The sequence below is a fragment of the Oncorhynchus mykiss genome, chromosome 12 (assembly GCF_013265735.2).
Source record: "Oncorhynchus mykiss isolate Arlee chromosome 12, USDA_OmykA_1.1, whole genome shotgun sequence".
NCBI classification, from domain to species: domain Eukaryota; kingdom Metazoa; phylum Chordata; class Actinopteri; order Salmoniformes; family Salmonidae; genus Oncorhynchus; species Oncorhynchus mykiss.
The window spans coordinates 55,232,040-55,248,551 of record NC_048576.1 but is presented as its reverse complement, the minus strand read 5'-3'; the positions used below and the strand labels follow the sequence as shown (position 1 = coordinate 55,248,551).

General features: G+C 45.0%; 1 protein-coding gene across 3 annotated transcripts in view; it reads right to left on the bottom strand.

Moving 5' to 3' along the window:
- Positions 1-692: 692 nt before the first annotated feature.
- The window catches only part of LOC110537794 (actin filament-associated protein 1-like 1), a 38,130-nt gene continuing 22,310 nt past the window's right edge, over positions 693-16,512 (bottom strand). For 2 of the 3 annotated variants that reach the window (XM_021624182.2, XM_021624184.2), the window contains exons 2-18: positions 9,620-9,745; positions 9,376-9,459; positions 9,149-9,234; positions 8,944-9,064; positions 8,733-8,831; positions 8,407-8,618; positions 7,959-8,231; positions 5,584-5,677; positions 4,812-4,967; positions 4,307-4,518; positions 4,001-4,146; positions 3,776-3,848; positions 2,939-3,056; positions 2,616-2,789; positions 2,260-2,450; positions 1,741-1,869; positions 693-1,550 (exon numbers count right to left, since the gene is read on the bottom strand). In XM_021624182.2, the coding sequence (XP_021479857.2) occupies positions 1,524-1,550; positions 1,741-1,869; positions 2,260-2,450; positions 2,616-2,789; positions 2,939-3,056; positions 3,776-3,848; positions 4,001-4,146; positions 4,307-4,518; positions 4,812-4,967; positions 5,584-5,677; positions 7,959-8,231; positions 8,407-8,618; positions 8,733-8,831; positions 8,944-9,064; positions 9,149-9,234; positions 9,376-9,459; positions 9,620-9,745 (2,321 nt within the window). In that variant the 3' untranslated portion in view covers positions 693-1,523. The remainder of the gene's footprint in view (positions 1,551-1,740; positions 1,870-2,259; positions 2,451-2,615; positions 2,790-2,938; positions 3,057-3,775; positions 3,849-4,000; positions 4,147-4,306; positions 4,519-4,811; positions 4,968-5,583; positions 5,678-7,958; positions 8,232-8,406; positions 8,619-8,732; positions 8,832-8,943; positions 9,065-9,148; positions 9,235-9,375; positions 9,460-9,619; positions 9,746-16,512) is intronic. The other variant, XM_021624183.2, reaches the window with a different exon arrangement.

Genomic DNA, 16,512 nt, shown 5'->3' with positions numbered 1-16,512 from the left:
AACTACAAAATTATAAATATTAAACTTTCATAAAATCACAAGTGTAATACATCAAAATAAAGCTTAACTTCTTGTTAATCCAGCCGCTGTGTCAGATTTCAAAAAGGCTTTATGGCGAAAGCACACCCTGAGATTATCTGAGGACAGCGCCCTGCATACAAAACCATGAAAAACATAATTTAACCAGGCAGGTGCGACACGAAAGTCATATAATAAATTATATAATAAATGCCTTATCTTTGATGATCTTCTTCTGTTGGCACTCCAAAAGATCCCAGTTACATCACAAACGGTCCTTTTGTTCGATAATGTCCTTCTTCATATCCATAAAAACTCAGTTTAGCTGGCGTTCATCAGTCAATAATCCACCCAGTTTCCCTCCATCAAAATGCATACAAAATGAATCCCAAACGTTACTAATAAACTTTTCCAAACAAGTTAAACAATGTTTATAATCAAACCTTAGATACCCTAATACTTAAATAAATGATCAAATTTAAGACGGAGAATCGTTATTGTCTTTACCGGAGGAAAATACCAAAGAACGCGCTCTCACTCACGCGCTTGGAAACACTACAGCCAAGAGAGGTTAACATGTTCTTCCTGCCACACACACACACACACACACACACACACCCTCTGCTATCCTTTCTGTGACATGACCATCAGATAGGTTTGAAAAAGTCAGACAATTTCAATGAAGAGCTTTTATGTACAATACACATAGAAATAAAGTAAAGTGCACAAGTCATTGGAAGTAAAAGGCTCATTACAGTGAGTGAATTACGTAATAAGGAAACATCATTGTTTAGTCACATAATTAGTCTCACATTTCCATAACAATTCATTTATACAGGTGTCATAATGTGTCTGTTTTTCTGTCTGTGGTCCAGCAAGTTGTTTAAAACAAGATCTGGAATAATGTTTGATGCACTTCATGAAAGTGCATGTTTTGAAATGACTTACATAGTGGATACAGCATAAAACGGTATTTCTATGGGATACAGTATCTCTTTTAGGCAACTATTCCAACAACAAACTCTCACAGTCAATACAATATTCTCTTTCCCTTTATTATCTATTCTTGCAGATATGTGCATAATGTGTATGCATATTCACCCTCTAAAAATCTCCCCTCTCAACATCTCAAGTCCAGCCTGATGTGTCCACATGGAGTCCTCATAACATATCCTCTTCCACACTCTGAAGGAACAACAATACCACATGCAACACAAGCAATTACTGGATCACAAAACAAGTGTCATGCCACAGAATGAGCATTCAGTGATTCCTAGTGACTGATAGGGCTTTGAATTATGTTTTTCAACAATTCCAGAGTTGTCTTCCCCGGTCACAATTTTCTCAGCTCAGCGATGTGCAGTAAATATTTGGCTCTCAAGAGGGAAGTGGAAAAGTTGAAGATAATGGAGTCCCTGCTTCACCCCTCCTCCTTTTCCAAATCAGCTCCAACATGTTCCAAGACAACAAACATTTGACTGACCATCTGAATGAGCAGTGTCTCTCTAAGTCCCCTTTTTGGACTCCCATTCCTAAAAAAAAAAAAAAAACAGGACACGCATTTAGTGTTTGTACGTAAAGTACACCTATGAGGGCTGATCATGCTGTACGTTTGTCACAGTCTGCGTTCTGATTGTGATGTAGAACATTGAGACACAGTGCTACTTAATACAACAGGCTAATGGCAATGGGTGCCCTGGATCTTGTTTTATGACAGCCTACCTTGGCTTTCTGCATGACGTTCCCCTTGCTAGATGAACAGATGGATGGGGGGCACTTCCGCATCTCCGCAGCACAGTTGACTGGCATGGATGCCTCCGTGTATGTGTTGTCAACTTTACTGATGCGGACCTGGACATACAGTATGAGGAAAGAGAAGTTGAGAATATCTGTTTATGGGTAAATAATACTACTTCGACGTACAATACTCATCAAAACACCTCAGATGGAAATACATGCTAAGACAGTAAGAAATCTTCAACATAAAAACCCTAATAATGCAAAGCCGTGTTGGGGTCAATTCAATGAATTCTCAATCAACTGAAACGTAGAAGCTATTTTTTTTCAAACCTTGGTCCATTTATCTTATTTTAAATTCAAATGACTTCCTGAATTGGTTGCCTTCAATTCGAATTGACCCCAAAAGTATACGGTTTAGCTTATCCACAATAAACCATGGTCTAGAGTAGACTTGATATAACTCTTCGTGATGTGCTGTAGGCTAAGCTGTAGGCCAGGTACCTTTCTGGGTGGTTTGCTAGTAGGGGGTTTGCTCTCTGTGAGCGGCCCCAGCACCCCTCCAGCCAGGGACTTCTTTAGGTTCTCCTTCACCTCATTGAGACGCAGCTCCAGGTCCACCCGCTCCCCCTCCTTCCCCCTGCAGCTTTCCTCCAGCTGGGCCAAACGCTTCTCAAGCTGCTTTTGCTGCTTACCTGAACACAGTCACACACAGTCATCCATTTGTTAGGCTCCATGGCTCCTCAATATGTCTGAGTGATGAATTCCTATACTGTGGACCATTAATCTATGCAAAATAAATGGTCTAGGTTTGCTCTCTCTATTTAAGGAAATTCAATCCGAGATTGAATGTGTTTTACCTGTAACATCCTTCAGTTGTTCCTTCACCTCTTTCCTGTCATTGCGTAATATGAGTAGGGCATTTTTTATGACCTCTCGCTCCTTCTCCATCTGTTCTTTCTCTTTCAGGTACCTTCTGGCATCCTCCTCGGCTCGTGTTTTGCCATACTTCCCTGATACATACTGATTCACATCTAAAGACAGAGAAACCCCGAAAACACATTCTGAGTGGTCACATTTATAAATCATATAAGTATGTTCTAGGCATAGTCTAAAAAGTTGAGATAATGTCCAATTCCCCCTAAGTTCCCAGCATCACACACAGTCTTGTCGGGGGACTTACTGGAGCCGTGTCTCTTTATGGTGACTAAGGAATCCGCCTTCTCTATCTCTCTGCTGCTGGAGAAAGAAGAGTGGCGTTTCACCTGAGCTCCTGGTCTGGGTACTGGCTCCTCTGGCTGCTGTGGAGGGAAGCGTAGGGAAGGGGGATCGGGAAAGGAGATATGATAAGAAAGACAGGGTAACAGGGAGGGAAAGGTGTGTAGTGGAGAAAGATATGAGAGAATAAAGAGTTGAAAAGAGGTGGTGGCCAGTGGTGAGAGAGAGGGAGAGAGGATGAACTCAGATGAACTCTGTCACTAATGTGTGATATGTAAAGTTTGGAATTGGAAAAGTTACTGGAAACGTACTGTTTTTGAGAAACTAGACCACAAGTTAAATAAACGAACCACTTCAAGTTGAGCAAACTGGAATGTGAGAGATGTATCACAAAGTATTACAGTCAAATTGTGAAAGCTGGATTGAATGAAAAGACTTGACACAGCTGGATACACAGTTGGATATGATTGTCATACTTTCCAGCAAAGAGTTTTCCCAAAAGAGTCAGGGCTGTGTGCGAGCTCTCTGTACTGCTTACACAACTCAGAACTTTTCTGAAAGAAGCTCATCAGAAATCATCCATGGAACACTATCTACCCTCCCACATACACACAGAGGAGCCTATCGACTTTCAGCAGGCCTTCAAACTGCGCTAGAATAAAAAGCCCTCTGACTCCTACTCCCTGAGATATGAGAGGATCGCGGAACAGATCATTCATCTACTGGATCCTTTAAGCTTCAGCTGCAGCTAAGGGTGGACACAGACGTGCGGATTCATTCGATTTACTGTAAATCTCCTTACCAATACACCCTCATAAGGAACCTCATCATAGGTTCTGGTGTCTGTGGAGGCGCCACTGGAGGAGGTAGCCCAACTATGGGACAAGATGAGGAGGAAAGAGACGTAAGCGTTTACCAATAATGACCATCTAGCATTAGCAATGTACTCCCCTTACAATGTAAAGCACTTTGAGCATTTAGAAATTATCCCAGGCCAAAGGGCCAAGCCCCACTCTATCTGACTCACAGGAAGGAGTGTCTTGCTGCGTCTGTGATGTTAGTGATGGTGTCCACGTCCACATAGTCGTAGTGCAGGGCCTCTGGGGTGGTGGCGCAGCCAGACTCTGCCAGCAGGACCCCCAGCCAGCGGCCCATCTCCTCTGAACAGCTGGCCTGATGGACACACAGAGACACATCACCACATGTCACTGATCCCAAAGGGGACTAGAACCCATGAGACAAACCGGAGATACTGGGCAAGAGATTTAAGTCTGTAATAGGGGAGAAAATATCATACATTGGGATAAAAATACACACACACACACAGACATACCTCCAATGCAGCCACCTCGTTGCCTCCTTGCAGGATGCGGAAAGCGAAGGGGTGCTTGGGCCCCAGTCCAGGTACGACCTCAGCCCCATGGAGGACCACAGCGCTGACGTGAGTACGCAGGTCACCCCTTTCTTTGTGCAGGTACAGTGTTCCACCCTTTACACAGCACCATCTCTCCCTCCAGCACTGGTTCACAAGCACATTCAGATAACCTGGGGAAAAGGGAAAGGAATACATACATATTCTCACTGTTGGACTTTCCATAAAGGTTATTATATGGGGAAGTGGAAAATAACAGATTTTAAAGGTGGGAGGACAAAAGAAAGATGAGAATAATAACATAATGCAGAGTACATAATGTAGAGCCTGGGAGGCTGCAGAATCTCAATTTGTAACACATAAAGCTGCAGTAATAAGTAGCTACCCACTAGCTATGCACAGGGTTCAGCCCAGAGATTATGACTGAGAGAGAGAAAAATGTAAAATATGACATGGATGTGCTCACCACAGCGGGGATTGTCGTCACGGTAGGAAGAGGTCAGAGTGTCTCCTGGGAGAGCAGGCTTCTTCTTAGAGAAACTGATGATCCTGTTGATTTTCCGTCCAGCCGCTCTGCTCATAGATCCCGTCAGCTCTGTAAACGCCCCCCTCTTCCCCTTCCCTGAATAGAAACACACAGTCGTTTACAAATGTGTCTGAAAACACTTCTTTTTTTTAGGATTCTTATTTACTGGAAGCTCAAGTTATAATGTAGCACAATTATTTTTTTTGGGGGGGGGGGTTTGGAAGTCTCCCTGCTCTGTCTATCAGGTGCTACTCTCTCTGCCTTGTGTACGTACAGTATATGTCCTATGATGTCATTGTGAGACAAAGGCAGGAAGAGGGCAGGAAGGATGTTTCTGCTCTGAGCCACACTTCCTGTCTTTTATGTGCTTTAGGTAAAACATCAAAATGTTTACCCCTCTTCTGACCCAAGAACATGGATCACTCTCCTTGTTTATTCATGAAATTGTTCTCCCTCTCTATGTAGACAATCTACTGCCCAACATAATTCTACACTTCACTCTGCATGGGCCTGTGACTCACAGTTTAAAATACAGAACAGAATGTTTTTCTAAAATTAAAATACAGATCCTCCTTACATCTTGTAACTGATGTGGTCTTTCACAATGTGGAACTATCAGAATGCAGACAGGTAAATACAAAGCTGCAGTATGTATATAAGAATACAGACATACGGGGATGCTCAGGTATTTTGAGGCAGATTGGGGCCTAACCTTGGTCACAGTTGTCCCGGAGCTGACCAGAGGGCAGGTTGTCACCAGTGGCCACGCTGTCAGAGTCGGAGGTGTGCTTGTCAGCTCCTAGTAACTAATACAGAAGAAGGGAGGGGGGGGGGGGATTAGGTTTGTGGCGGGGCATGCCATGCTCGCCAGAAAGGCGATCAGCATCATGTTGTGGGAGTGCTTTGCTGCAGGAGGAACTGGTGCACTTCACAAAATAGATGGCATCATGAGGGAGGAACATTATGTGGATATATTGAAGCAACATCTCAAGACATCAGTCAGGAAGTTAAAGCTTGGTCGCAAATGGGTCTTCCAAATGGACAATGACCCCAAGCATACTTCCAAAGTTGTGGCAAAATGGCTTAAGGACAACAAAGTCAAGGTATTGGAGTGGCCATCACAAAGTCCTGACCTCAATCCTATAGAAAATGTGTGGGCAGAACTGAAAAAGCGTGTGTGAGCAAGGCCTTCAAAACTGAGTCAGTTACACCATCTCTGTCAGGAGGAATGGGCCAAAATTCACCCAACTTATGGTGGGAGCTTGTGGAAGGCTACCCGAAACGTTTGACCCAAGTTAAACAATTTAAAGGCAATGCTACCAAATACTAATTTAGTGTATGTAAACTTCTGACCCACTGGGAATGTGATGAAAGAAATAAAAGCTGAAATAAATCATTCTCTCTACTATTATTCTGACATTTCACATTCTTAAAATAAAGTGGCGATCCTAACTGACCTAAAACAGGGAATTTTTCATAGGATTAAATGTCGGGAATTATGAAAAACTGTGGTTAAATGTCACACCCTGACCATAGTTTGCTTTGTATGTTTCTATGTTTTGGTTGGTCAGGGTGTGAGCTGAGTGGGCATTCTATGTTTCATGTCTAGTTTGTCTATTTCTATGTCTGGCCTGATATGGTTCTCAATCAGAGGCAGGTGTTAGTCATTGTCTCTGATTGGGAACCATATTTAGGTAGCCTGGGTTTCACTGTGTGTTTGTGGGTGATTGTTCCTGTCTCTGTGTTTGCACCAGATAGGGCTGTTTTGAGTTTGCACATTTCTTGTTTTGTTAGTTATTTCATGTATAGTTGTCTTTATTAAAAACATGAATAACCACCACGCTGCATTTTGGTCCGCCTCTCCTTCAGATGAAGAAAACCGTTACATTAAATGTATTTGGCTAAGGTGCATATACATTTCCGACTTCAACTGTAGACCCTGCAACGAGAGAAGGATTTCCAGCTAGGACATAAAAGCCATTATCGTCTCAGAATAATCCTGAAATGGGTTCAACAGTCTGTCTGTCCAAAGCCTGTCCAAAGCCATACATTTAGGCTGTAATGAAATCACTCTGTTTTCCTCTGTGGAGTTTCGGTTGCTGATTGCTAGCCCTTTACTTTGACAGCTGTTTCCTTCCCACAGTCAGCAAGGCAGCATGAGCGTCAACCCCCCTCTGATCGAGTATTGACACTGAGTAAACACACCATCATCAACTGATAAAGACCAGGCGTAACCTGGTGTAACACACCAGGGGTGTCAAATCAGGGAGTATGTCTGTCTGTCTCTTCACTGGACTGTTTTCATTCTGTCTGGTTATTTACTGTGACAACAAATGACTCCAAAGAGAAGCCATGTGGATATATAAATTAAATTCTCTATCTTAAAGAATTCAATTTCACCTCCTTCCTAGAAGCCTCAATTATACTGTTATACAAGAACACTATCCATATCAGATTTTGTATGTTGTTTATGAGTTGGACCCACATATTCATGAACAGCTTTGCCTGATGTCCTATGTGGTGGGCTAACTCATGAATTGATGTCATATATTCAGGTGAGCGGACACCTGGGGCGATTGATTTGAGAGTTGCCCTTCGTGCCCGCTGCCATACCCTTTAACTCCGTACTCCTTTTTGACTAATTTGTATACAGGTAGACCAGAAAAGACCCGTCCCTGATTGGCAGATGAGTGGCAACCCTGATTAGAAGCACCTGCTACTTATATCCTTTACAAATTATTCTTTGAATTAAAAGAAAACTGTACCTACACTCTGAAGAAGGCTGTGAAGCCAAAACGTCTGTGTACACTATCCCTGATGCGGTGAAAAGAAAAGAAGAAAAAGAATGCAGGAAGCTTTATGTGACATCTTTTTGAGTGCGGACCAATCACACTTCCTTGTTTGTCTGGTTACTGCAGCATGGTGATATATGTGGATGTTAAACATAGCACCAGTTCCCAGAGTGTCTGAGTCTGTTTGAGGAAAACAGGGGGGCCCATAGGGGTCTGTTCAGTGCATACAGTGTGTTGGATTACAGACCTATAGGCTGAGTGTGGTAGCCAACGGGGTTACTGAGGGGCAGCCCACCTTGTCCAGATCTTTCTTCCTCTGGATCATAGGAGAGGAAGAGCCCTCTAATCCATCATTGCTGCTGGCCTGACTGACCACCTCCCGGATCACCTTGAGCCATCGCTCCGCCTGTTCCTTGCTCTGGACAGCCAGCACCAAGGCCTCTCCCCCAGGCAGGGAGAAACGCAGCTTATGCTTCTTGCGGCGTGCCTCTTTGGGGATGTAGATGACGTTACATAGGTTCAGCGGCAGCTCAATGTGTGGGCTGCTGTCTTTGATGCTCTTGTAGCACTGCAGAGAAAGACGCACAAAAATATTTTTTCATACTCTACAAGGGACTTAAAAAATAATTTTCACTGCATATGCATATGTCAAAATGTGTCTTAGTTACCTCAGCCCTGGTGTGTAATAAACATGTAATAATAAACACATGCAACCGACAGCCGAAAAGTTCCTGTTGTCCTACCTGTAATCTGTTGTCACGGACAACGGTCAGCTGTTTTGCCCACTGTCCGAAGCGTTTCTTGCGCAGCAGGAAGGCACAGATGCGACAGTCCTTCATGGGGCCCACAGAGTTCTCCTCTGACTGCCACCGCCGAGTCCTGTCCTGGCCCTTCGCCTCCTCATCCTCCTCATCGTACGACTCATAGGAGCTGCTCAGCGCATCTGAATCAGCATCTGGAGAAAAACAAAGGTTAATGGATAAGAAGGTTCCCCCTCTCTCCCTCCTAATATGCAAATAGAGCACACAAACACATTCATCTCAACAGGGTGTTACGATTTCATACTCACAGGAGTTCTTCCGCGGGCCATTGATTCGGGTGGTTGGGTAGTTGTTGTCAGCATCTTCATAGTATGCATCTTCAATGGAATTTGGGGGACTTGAGCTGACTAGAAGGAAGCAGGAGGTAACAGATTAGATGTAACCTAATAATAACAATGTGTATGGACAATGACTTCAGATGGTTATAGGTGACTGTTGGGAGGAAATGTGAGTACTCACTGCATGTGGCGATGTTGGTGATGTACTGGGGCACCGTGCCAGGGTCCAGGGGCACTGCCTCCTCATAGTAGTCCTCTGGTGGAGGGGTGGTTGGCAGAGGAGGGGGGGTGTCAGTGGGACTCTGGGGGAAAAGGGTTAGGGTTAGGCAAAATAACGAATGTGTTATACACGCAATTATATAGTATAGTCAAAAAGGCTATCTTACTTTCGACAGCGGTATTTTGGAGGTTTTCTCCTCTACCTGATCCTTCAGTTCTTCTGGGGAGGCTCTGAGCTCATGCAGGTCACAATCTGTTGGGAGTGGGACAATAAAATATAAAATCATTTCAAGATTTACTTTAAGAATTAAATAATGTGCTACTGTATACCAGGATTGTCTAGCAAGTTCTCCTTCTGTCATATGAAATAATACAGATATGATATTTAACTCACCCAATTCCTCAAACAAAGATTCCACAAAGCTGGTGCCATTTCCATAAAGGGAAGTGTTCATGTATACGAAGTCTGATCCATTCACTTTAACAGAGAAGAAAACTGAGTACATGGAAAAAATGAACACAAATCTGACGTTCTGACCTTGAGCAAGGCAGTTAACACCCAACAACAACTGCTTTCTGGGCGTCGATGACATGGTCGACGATTAACACCCCCTTGGAACACACACACACACACTCACCTGGTGGCTGCAGCTGCCCCAGTAGGCTCCGGATCACACTCATCTTCTCTGCTGTGGCTGTGCTCACACTCTCATGGTCCAGCAGCTTCAGCAACACGTTCAGTTCACTCACCAGGTACTCCATCGCTGGGGGGAAAGAACATAGGTCAGAGGTCATGTATGAAACAATGAGAGACAATTTCAAGAGATTGTACAATAAAATGACTGAGCAAATCTATATTCATAGGTCAACTCTGTGCTGACAACATAAGTGGCTTTGGGAAGAGCTAACCTCAGATATCTGGTTATATAGACACGGTGGCTGGAAGAACCCAGACAATATAATAATAACGTGGGGTCTGGCAGATTAATGCAATAAACGGGTATGATAGTCACAAAAGCAGAATCAATGATTGACAGTCATTGTGCTAACGCTAGTTCGCATTGGCTCATAAAACCACCTATAACTTCCTTCATACTGGACACAGAGACATACAAATGGTATCCATGTGTTCATCTGACTCTGTTTAAGTAGATACAATCCTGAAGTAACCCTTTAAGGTCTGAGAGGCATTCGCCCATTGGGCAAGTTAGGAGTGTTTTTTGGTTGCCCGAAGATTATGATCACTTAGCCGTAAATGTTAAGGAGCTATATTAAACTACATGCAGGGAAATAAACCAGAAAGACCAGACTACTGGAATTCTTTGCATCCTGGTTGTTATCAGTAATAAAAAAATCCCCTGCTCAGGTCACTTAGCACGGGAAATAGAGCAACCTTTAATGTTTATCCCTGAGAACTTCTCAGCAGTGTCCAAATTTTATTTGAATTTTATTTCACCTTTATTTAACCAGGTAGGCCATTTGAGAACAAGTTCTCATTTACAACTGCGACCTGGCCAAGATAAAGCAAAGCAGTGCGACAAAAACAACAACACAGAGTTACACATAAACAAATGTACAGTCAATAACACAATAGAAAAAGCTATGTACAGTGTGTGCAAATTTAGAAGAGTAGGGAGGTAAGGCAATAAATAGGCCAAAGAGGTGAAATAATTACAATTTAGCATTAACACTGGAGTGATAGATGTGTAAGTAGAATTACTGGGGAGCAAAAGAGCAAGAGGATAAATAACAACATGGGGATGAGATAGTTGGGTGTGCTATTTACAGATTGGCTGTGTACAAATAGAGTGATCGGTAAGCTGCTCTGACAGCTGATGCTTAAAGTTAGAGAGGGAGACATAAGACTCCAGCTTCAGTGATTTTTGCAATTCATCCAGTCATTGGCAGCAGAGAACGGGAAGGAAAGGCGGCCAAAGGAAGTGTTGGCTTTGGGGATGACCAGTGAAATATACTTGCTGGAGTGCGTGCTACAGATGGGTGTTGCTATGGTGACCAGTGAGTTGAGATAAGGCGGGGCTTTACCTAGCAAAGACTTATAGATGACCTGGAGCCAGTGGGTTTGGCGATGAATATATAATGAGGGCCAGCCAACGAGAGCATGCAGGTAGCTTTGGTGGGTAGTATATGGGGCTTTGGTGACAAAATAGTGTTGGAGGCTATTTTGTAAATGACGTCGCCGAAGTCAAGGATCGGTAGGATAGTCAGTTTTACGAGGGTATGTTTGGCAGCGTGAGTGAGGGATGCTTTGTTGCGAAATAGGAAGCCAATTCTAGATTTAATTTTGGATTGGAGATGCTTAATGTGAGTCTGGAAGGAGAGTTACCAGTCTAACCAGACACCTTTTGGTAGTTTAAGTCAGAACCGTCCAGAGTAGTGAAGCTAATCGGGCAGGCGCGTGCCGGCAACAATCAGTTGAAAAGCATGCATTTAGTTTTAATAGCATTTAAAAGCAGTTGAAGGACACAGAAGGAGTGTTGTGTGGCATTGAAGCTTGTTTGGAGGTTTGTTAACACAGTGTCCAAAAAAGGGCCAGATGTATACAGAATTGTGTCGTCTGCGTAGAGGTGGATCAGAGAATCCCCAGCAGCAATAGCAAAATCATAGATATATACAGAGATAAGAACCCTGTGGCACCCCTATAAAGACTACCATACGTCCGGACAACGATTTGACACACTGAACTCTAACTGAGAAGTAATTGGTGAACCAGGCGAGGTAGTCATTTGAGAAACCAAGGCTATTGAGTCTGCCAATAAGAATGCGGTGTTTGACAGAGTTGAAAGCCTTGGCCAGGTCGATGAACAAGGCTGCACAGTACTGTCTTTTATCGATGGCGGTTATGATATTATTTAGGACCTTGAGCGTGGCTGAGGTGCACCCATGACCAGCTCGGAAACCAGATTGAATAGTGGAGAAGGTACGGTGGGATTCTAAATGTTCGGTGATCTGTTTGTTAACTTGGCTTTTGAAGATTTTAGAAAGGCAGGGCAGGATGGATATAGGCCTATAACAGTTTGGGTCTAGAGTTTCTCTCCCTTTGAAGAGGGGGATGACCGCGGCAGCAGAGTTTGAACAGGCTAGTAATAGGAGTTGCAACAATTTCGGCTGATAATTTTAGAAAGAGAGGTTCCAGATTGTCTAGCCCAGCTGATTTGTAGTAATCCAGATTTTGCAGCTCTTTCAGAACATCAGCTGTCTGGATTTGGGTGAAGGAGAAGCAGGGCGGCTTAGGCAAGTTGCTGCAGGGGGTGCAGAGCTGTTGGCTGGTTAGGGTTAGCCAGGTGGAAAGCAGCCATAGAAAAATGCTTATTTAAATTATTGATTATCTTAGATTTATCGGTGGTGACAGTGTTTCCTGGCCTCAGTGCAGTGAGCAGCTGGGAGGAGGTGCTTTTATTCTCCATGGACTTTACAGTGTCCAAACACTTTTTGGAATTAGTGCTACAGGATGCAAATTTCTGAAAAAGCTAGCCTTGGGGCCTCCCGGGTAGCGCAGTGGTTAAGGGCGCTGTACTGCAGCGCCAGCTGTGCCACCAGAGACTCTGGGTTTGCGCCCAGGCTCTGTCGTAACCGGACGCGACTGGGAGGTCCGTGGGGCGACGCACAATTGGCCTAGCGTCGTCCGGGTTAGGGAGGGTTTGGCCAGTAGGGATATCCTTGTCTCATTGCGCAACAGCGAGTCCTGTGGCGGGCCGGGCACAGTGCGCGCTAACCAAGGTTGCCAAGTGCACGGTGTTTCCTCCGACACATTGGTGCGGCTGGCTTCTAGGTTGGATGCGCGCTGTGTTAAGAAGCAGTGCGGCTTGGTTGGGTTGTGTATCGGAAGACGCATGACTTTCAACCTTCGTCTCTCCCGAGCCCGTACGAGAGTTGTAGCGATGAGACAAGATAGTAGCTACTAAACAATTGGATACCATGAAATTGGGGAGAAAAAGGGGTAAAATTCAACAAAAAAAAAGAAAAAAAAAGCTAGCCTTAGCTTTCCAAACTGACTGTATTGGTATATTGGTTCCTGACTTCCCTGAAAAGTTGCATATCGCGTCAGCTATTCGATGCTAATGCAGAACGCCACAGGATGTTTTTGTGCTGGTCAAGGGCAGTCAAGTCTGGGGTGAACCAAGGGCTATGTCTGGTCTTAGTTATACATTTTCTGAATGGGGCAGGCTTATTTAAGTTGGTGAGGAAAGCACTTTTAAAGAGCAACCAGGCATCCTCTATTGACGGGATGAAGTCAATATCCTTCCAGGATACCCGGGCCAGGTCGATTAGAAAGGCCTGCTCGCTGAAGTGTTTTAGGGAGCGTTTGACAGTGTTGAGGGGTGGTTGTTTGACCGCGGACCCATCACGCACGCAGGCAATGAGACAGTGATTGCTGAGATCCTGGTTGAAGACAGCAGAGGTGTATTTGGGGGGCAAGTTGGTTCAGATGATATCTAAGAGGGTGCCCCATGGTTGTACCGGGTAGGTTCCTTAATAATATGTGTGATTGTAGGACGGCCGGGGTGTCAAGCATATCCCAGTTTAGGTCACCTAACAGTATGAACTCTGAAGATACATAGGAGGCAATCAATTCACATTTGGTGTCCAGGGCACAGCTTGGGGCTGAAGGAGGTTTATGAAAAGCGACAATGGTGAGAGACTTGTTTCTTGAAAGGTGGATTTTTACAAGTAGAAGCTCAAATTGTTTGGGCACATACCTGGATAGTATGACAGAAATCTGCAGGCTCTCTCTGCAGCAGATTGCAACTCTGCATCTTTTGGCAGTTCTATCTTGTCGGAAGATGTTATAGTTAGGGATGGAAATTTCAGGATTTTTGGTGGCCTTCCTAAGCCATAATTCAGACAGGGCTAGGACATCAGGGTTGGCGGAGTGTGCTAAAGCAGTGAATAAAACAAACTTAGGGAGGAGGCTTCTAATGTTAACATGCATGAAACCAAGGCTTTTACGGTTACAGATGTCAACAAATGAGAACGCCTGAGGAATGGGAGTGTTGCTGGGGGCTGCAGGGCCTGGGTTAACCTCTACATCACCAGAGGAACAGAGGAGGAGTAGGATTAGGGTACGGCTAAAGGCTATAAGAACTGGTCGTCTAGTGCGTTTGGAACAGAGAGTAAAAGGAGCAGATTTCTGGGCGCGGGAGAATAGATTCAAGGCATAATGTACAGACAAGGATATGGTAGGATGTGAGTACAGTGGAGGTAAACCTAGGTATTGTGTGACGATGAGAGAGGTTTTGTCTCTAGAGGCACCAGTTAATCCAGGTGAGGTCACCGCATGTGTGGGGTTGGAACAAATGGGCTATCTAAGGCATATTGGGCAGGGCTAGGGGCTCTACAGTGAAATAAGACAATAATCATTAACCAAAACAGCAATAGACAAAGCATATTGACATTAGGGAGAGACATATCTAGCTGAGGGATCATAGGGTCCAATGAGTAGCACTAGATGAGTCAAGGAGCCAACTCCGTAGTCGCTGCTACGCTAGGCGAGCTGGAGAAACTGCGATTCAGACAGCTAGCGGGCCCGGGGATAGCAGATGGGCATCCGGTGACGTCGCAACGAAAGAGCCTGTTGAGACCACCTCGGACGGTTACGTCGGCAGACCAGTCGTGATGGATCGGCAGGGCTCCATGTTTGCAGTAAAGGGTCCAGGCCAATTTGTAAAAGAGCCCAAGAATTGGCTGGTGGACCTCTTTGGCTAGCCGGGAGATGGGCCTAGCTCCAGGCTAGCTCCAGGCTAACTGGTGCTTGCTTCGGGACAAGACGTTCACCAGGAGTAACCACTCGGATAGCAGCTAGCTAGCTGCGAAGTTCCGGTGTAAAGGTGCAGACCTTGCGGTAGGAATCCGGTGGTAGAAAAAAAGCAGTCCGATATGCTCAGGGTTGATATCGAGCTGTGCAGACTGGCAGGAATTGACCAGGTTGAGGCCGGCTGATATCAGAGTTAACGGTGAGGACCGCTAGCATTGGCTAACTGACTACTAGCTAGTAGCTAGTTAGCTGGCTAGCTTCTGAAAGGGGTTCCGGTTCTAAAGTATAAAAATAGCAGATCTGTAACACATTGGGTGAGGCAGGTTGCAGGAGAGTATTGTCAGTCCGTAGATGGAAAGTGAGATTAAAATCTATACGAAATATATACGAAGAAAACAATATATACATGGGACAGGACAGGAGAAGACAAAGACACGCTTCCGACTGCTACGCCATCTTGGATTGAATGAACTCCAGATTTTGGATTACACATTTTGGATGAATTTCCACACCTCTCTTCCTGGCACCCTCAAACCCATGACTGGACCATTTCATTATACAGAAACATCTGCTCATCAGCTACCCTGGTGATCAGTTGTTTCTCTCAGTAGATGAGAGGCTTCACATCTCTTATCTTATCTGTAGATTATAAGGTTTTACTGCTAACCTACAAAGCATTACATGGGCTTGCTCCTACCTATCTCTCTGATTTGGTCCTGCCGTACATACCTACACGTACGCTACGGTCACAAGACGCAGGCCTCCTAATTGTCCCTGGAATTTCTAAGCAAACAGCTGGAGGCAGGGCTTTCTCCTATAGAGCTCAATTTGTATGGATTGGTCTGCCTACCCATGTGAGAGACGCAAACTCGGTCTCAACCTTTAAGTCTTTCTTGAAGACTCATCTATTCAGTGGGTCATATGATTGAGTGTAGTCTGGCCCAGGAGTGTGAAGGTGAACGGAAAGGCTCTGGAGCAACGAGCCGCCCTTGCTGTCTCTGCCTGGCCGGTTCCCCTCTTTCCACTGGGATTCTCTGCCTCTAACCCTATTACAGGGGCTGAGTCACTGGCTTACTAGGGCTCTTTCATACCGTCCCTAGGAGGGGTGCGTCACTTGAGTGGGTTGAGTCACTGATGTGATCTTCCCGTCTGGGTTGGCGCCCCCCCCCTTGGGTTGTGCCGTGGCGGAGATCTTTGTGGGCTATACTCGGCCTTGCCGAGTTAGTGGTTGAAGATATCCCTCTAGTGGTGTGGGGGCTGTGCGTTGGCAAAGTGGGTGGGGTTATATCCTTCCTATTTGGCCCTGTCTGGGTGTGTCATCGGATGGGGCCACAGTGTCTCCTGACCCCTCCTGTCTCAGCCTCCAGTATTTATGCTGCAGTAGTTTATGTGTCGGGGGGATAGGGTCAGTTTGTTATATCTGGAGTACTTCTCCTGTCCTATCCGGTGTCCTGTGTGAATTTAAGTATGCTCTCTCTAATTCTCTCTTTCTTTCTCTCTCTCGGAGGACCTGAGCCCTAGGACCATGCCTCAGGACTACCTGACATGATGGCTCCTTGCTGTCCCCAGTCCATCTGGCCGTGCTGCTGCTCCAGTTTCAACTGTTCTGCCTGTGATTATTATTATTTGACCATGCTGGTCATTTATGAACATTTGAACATCTTGGCCATGTTCTGTTATAATCTCCACCCGGCACAGCCAGAAGAGGACTGGCCACCCCACATAGCCTGGTTCCTCTCTAGGTTTCTTCCTGGGTTT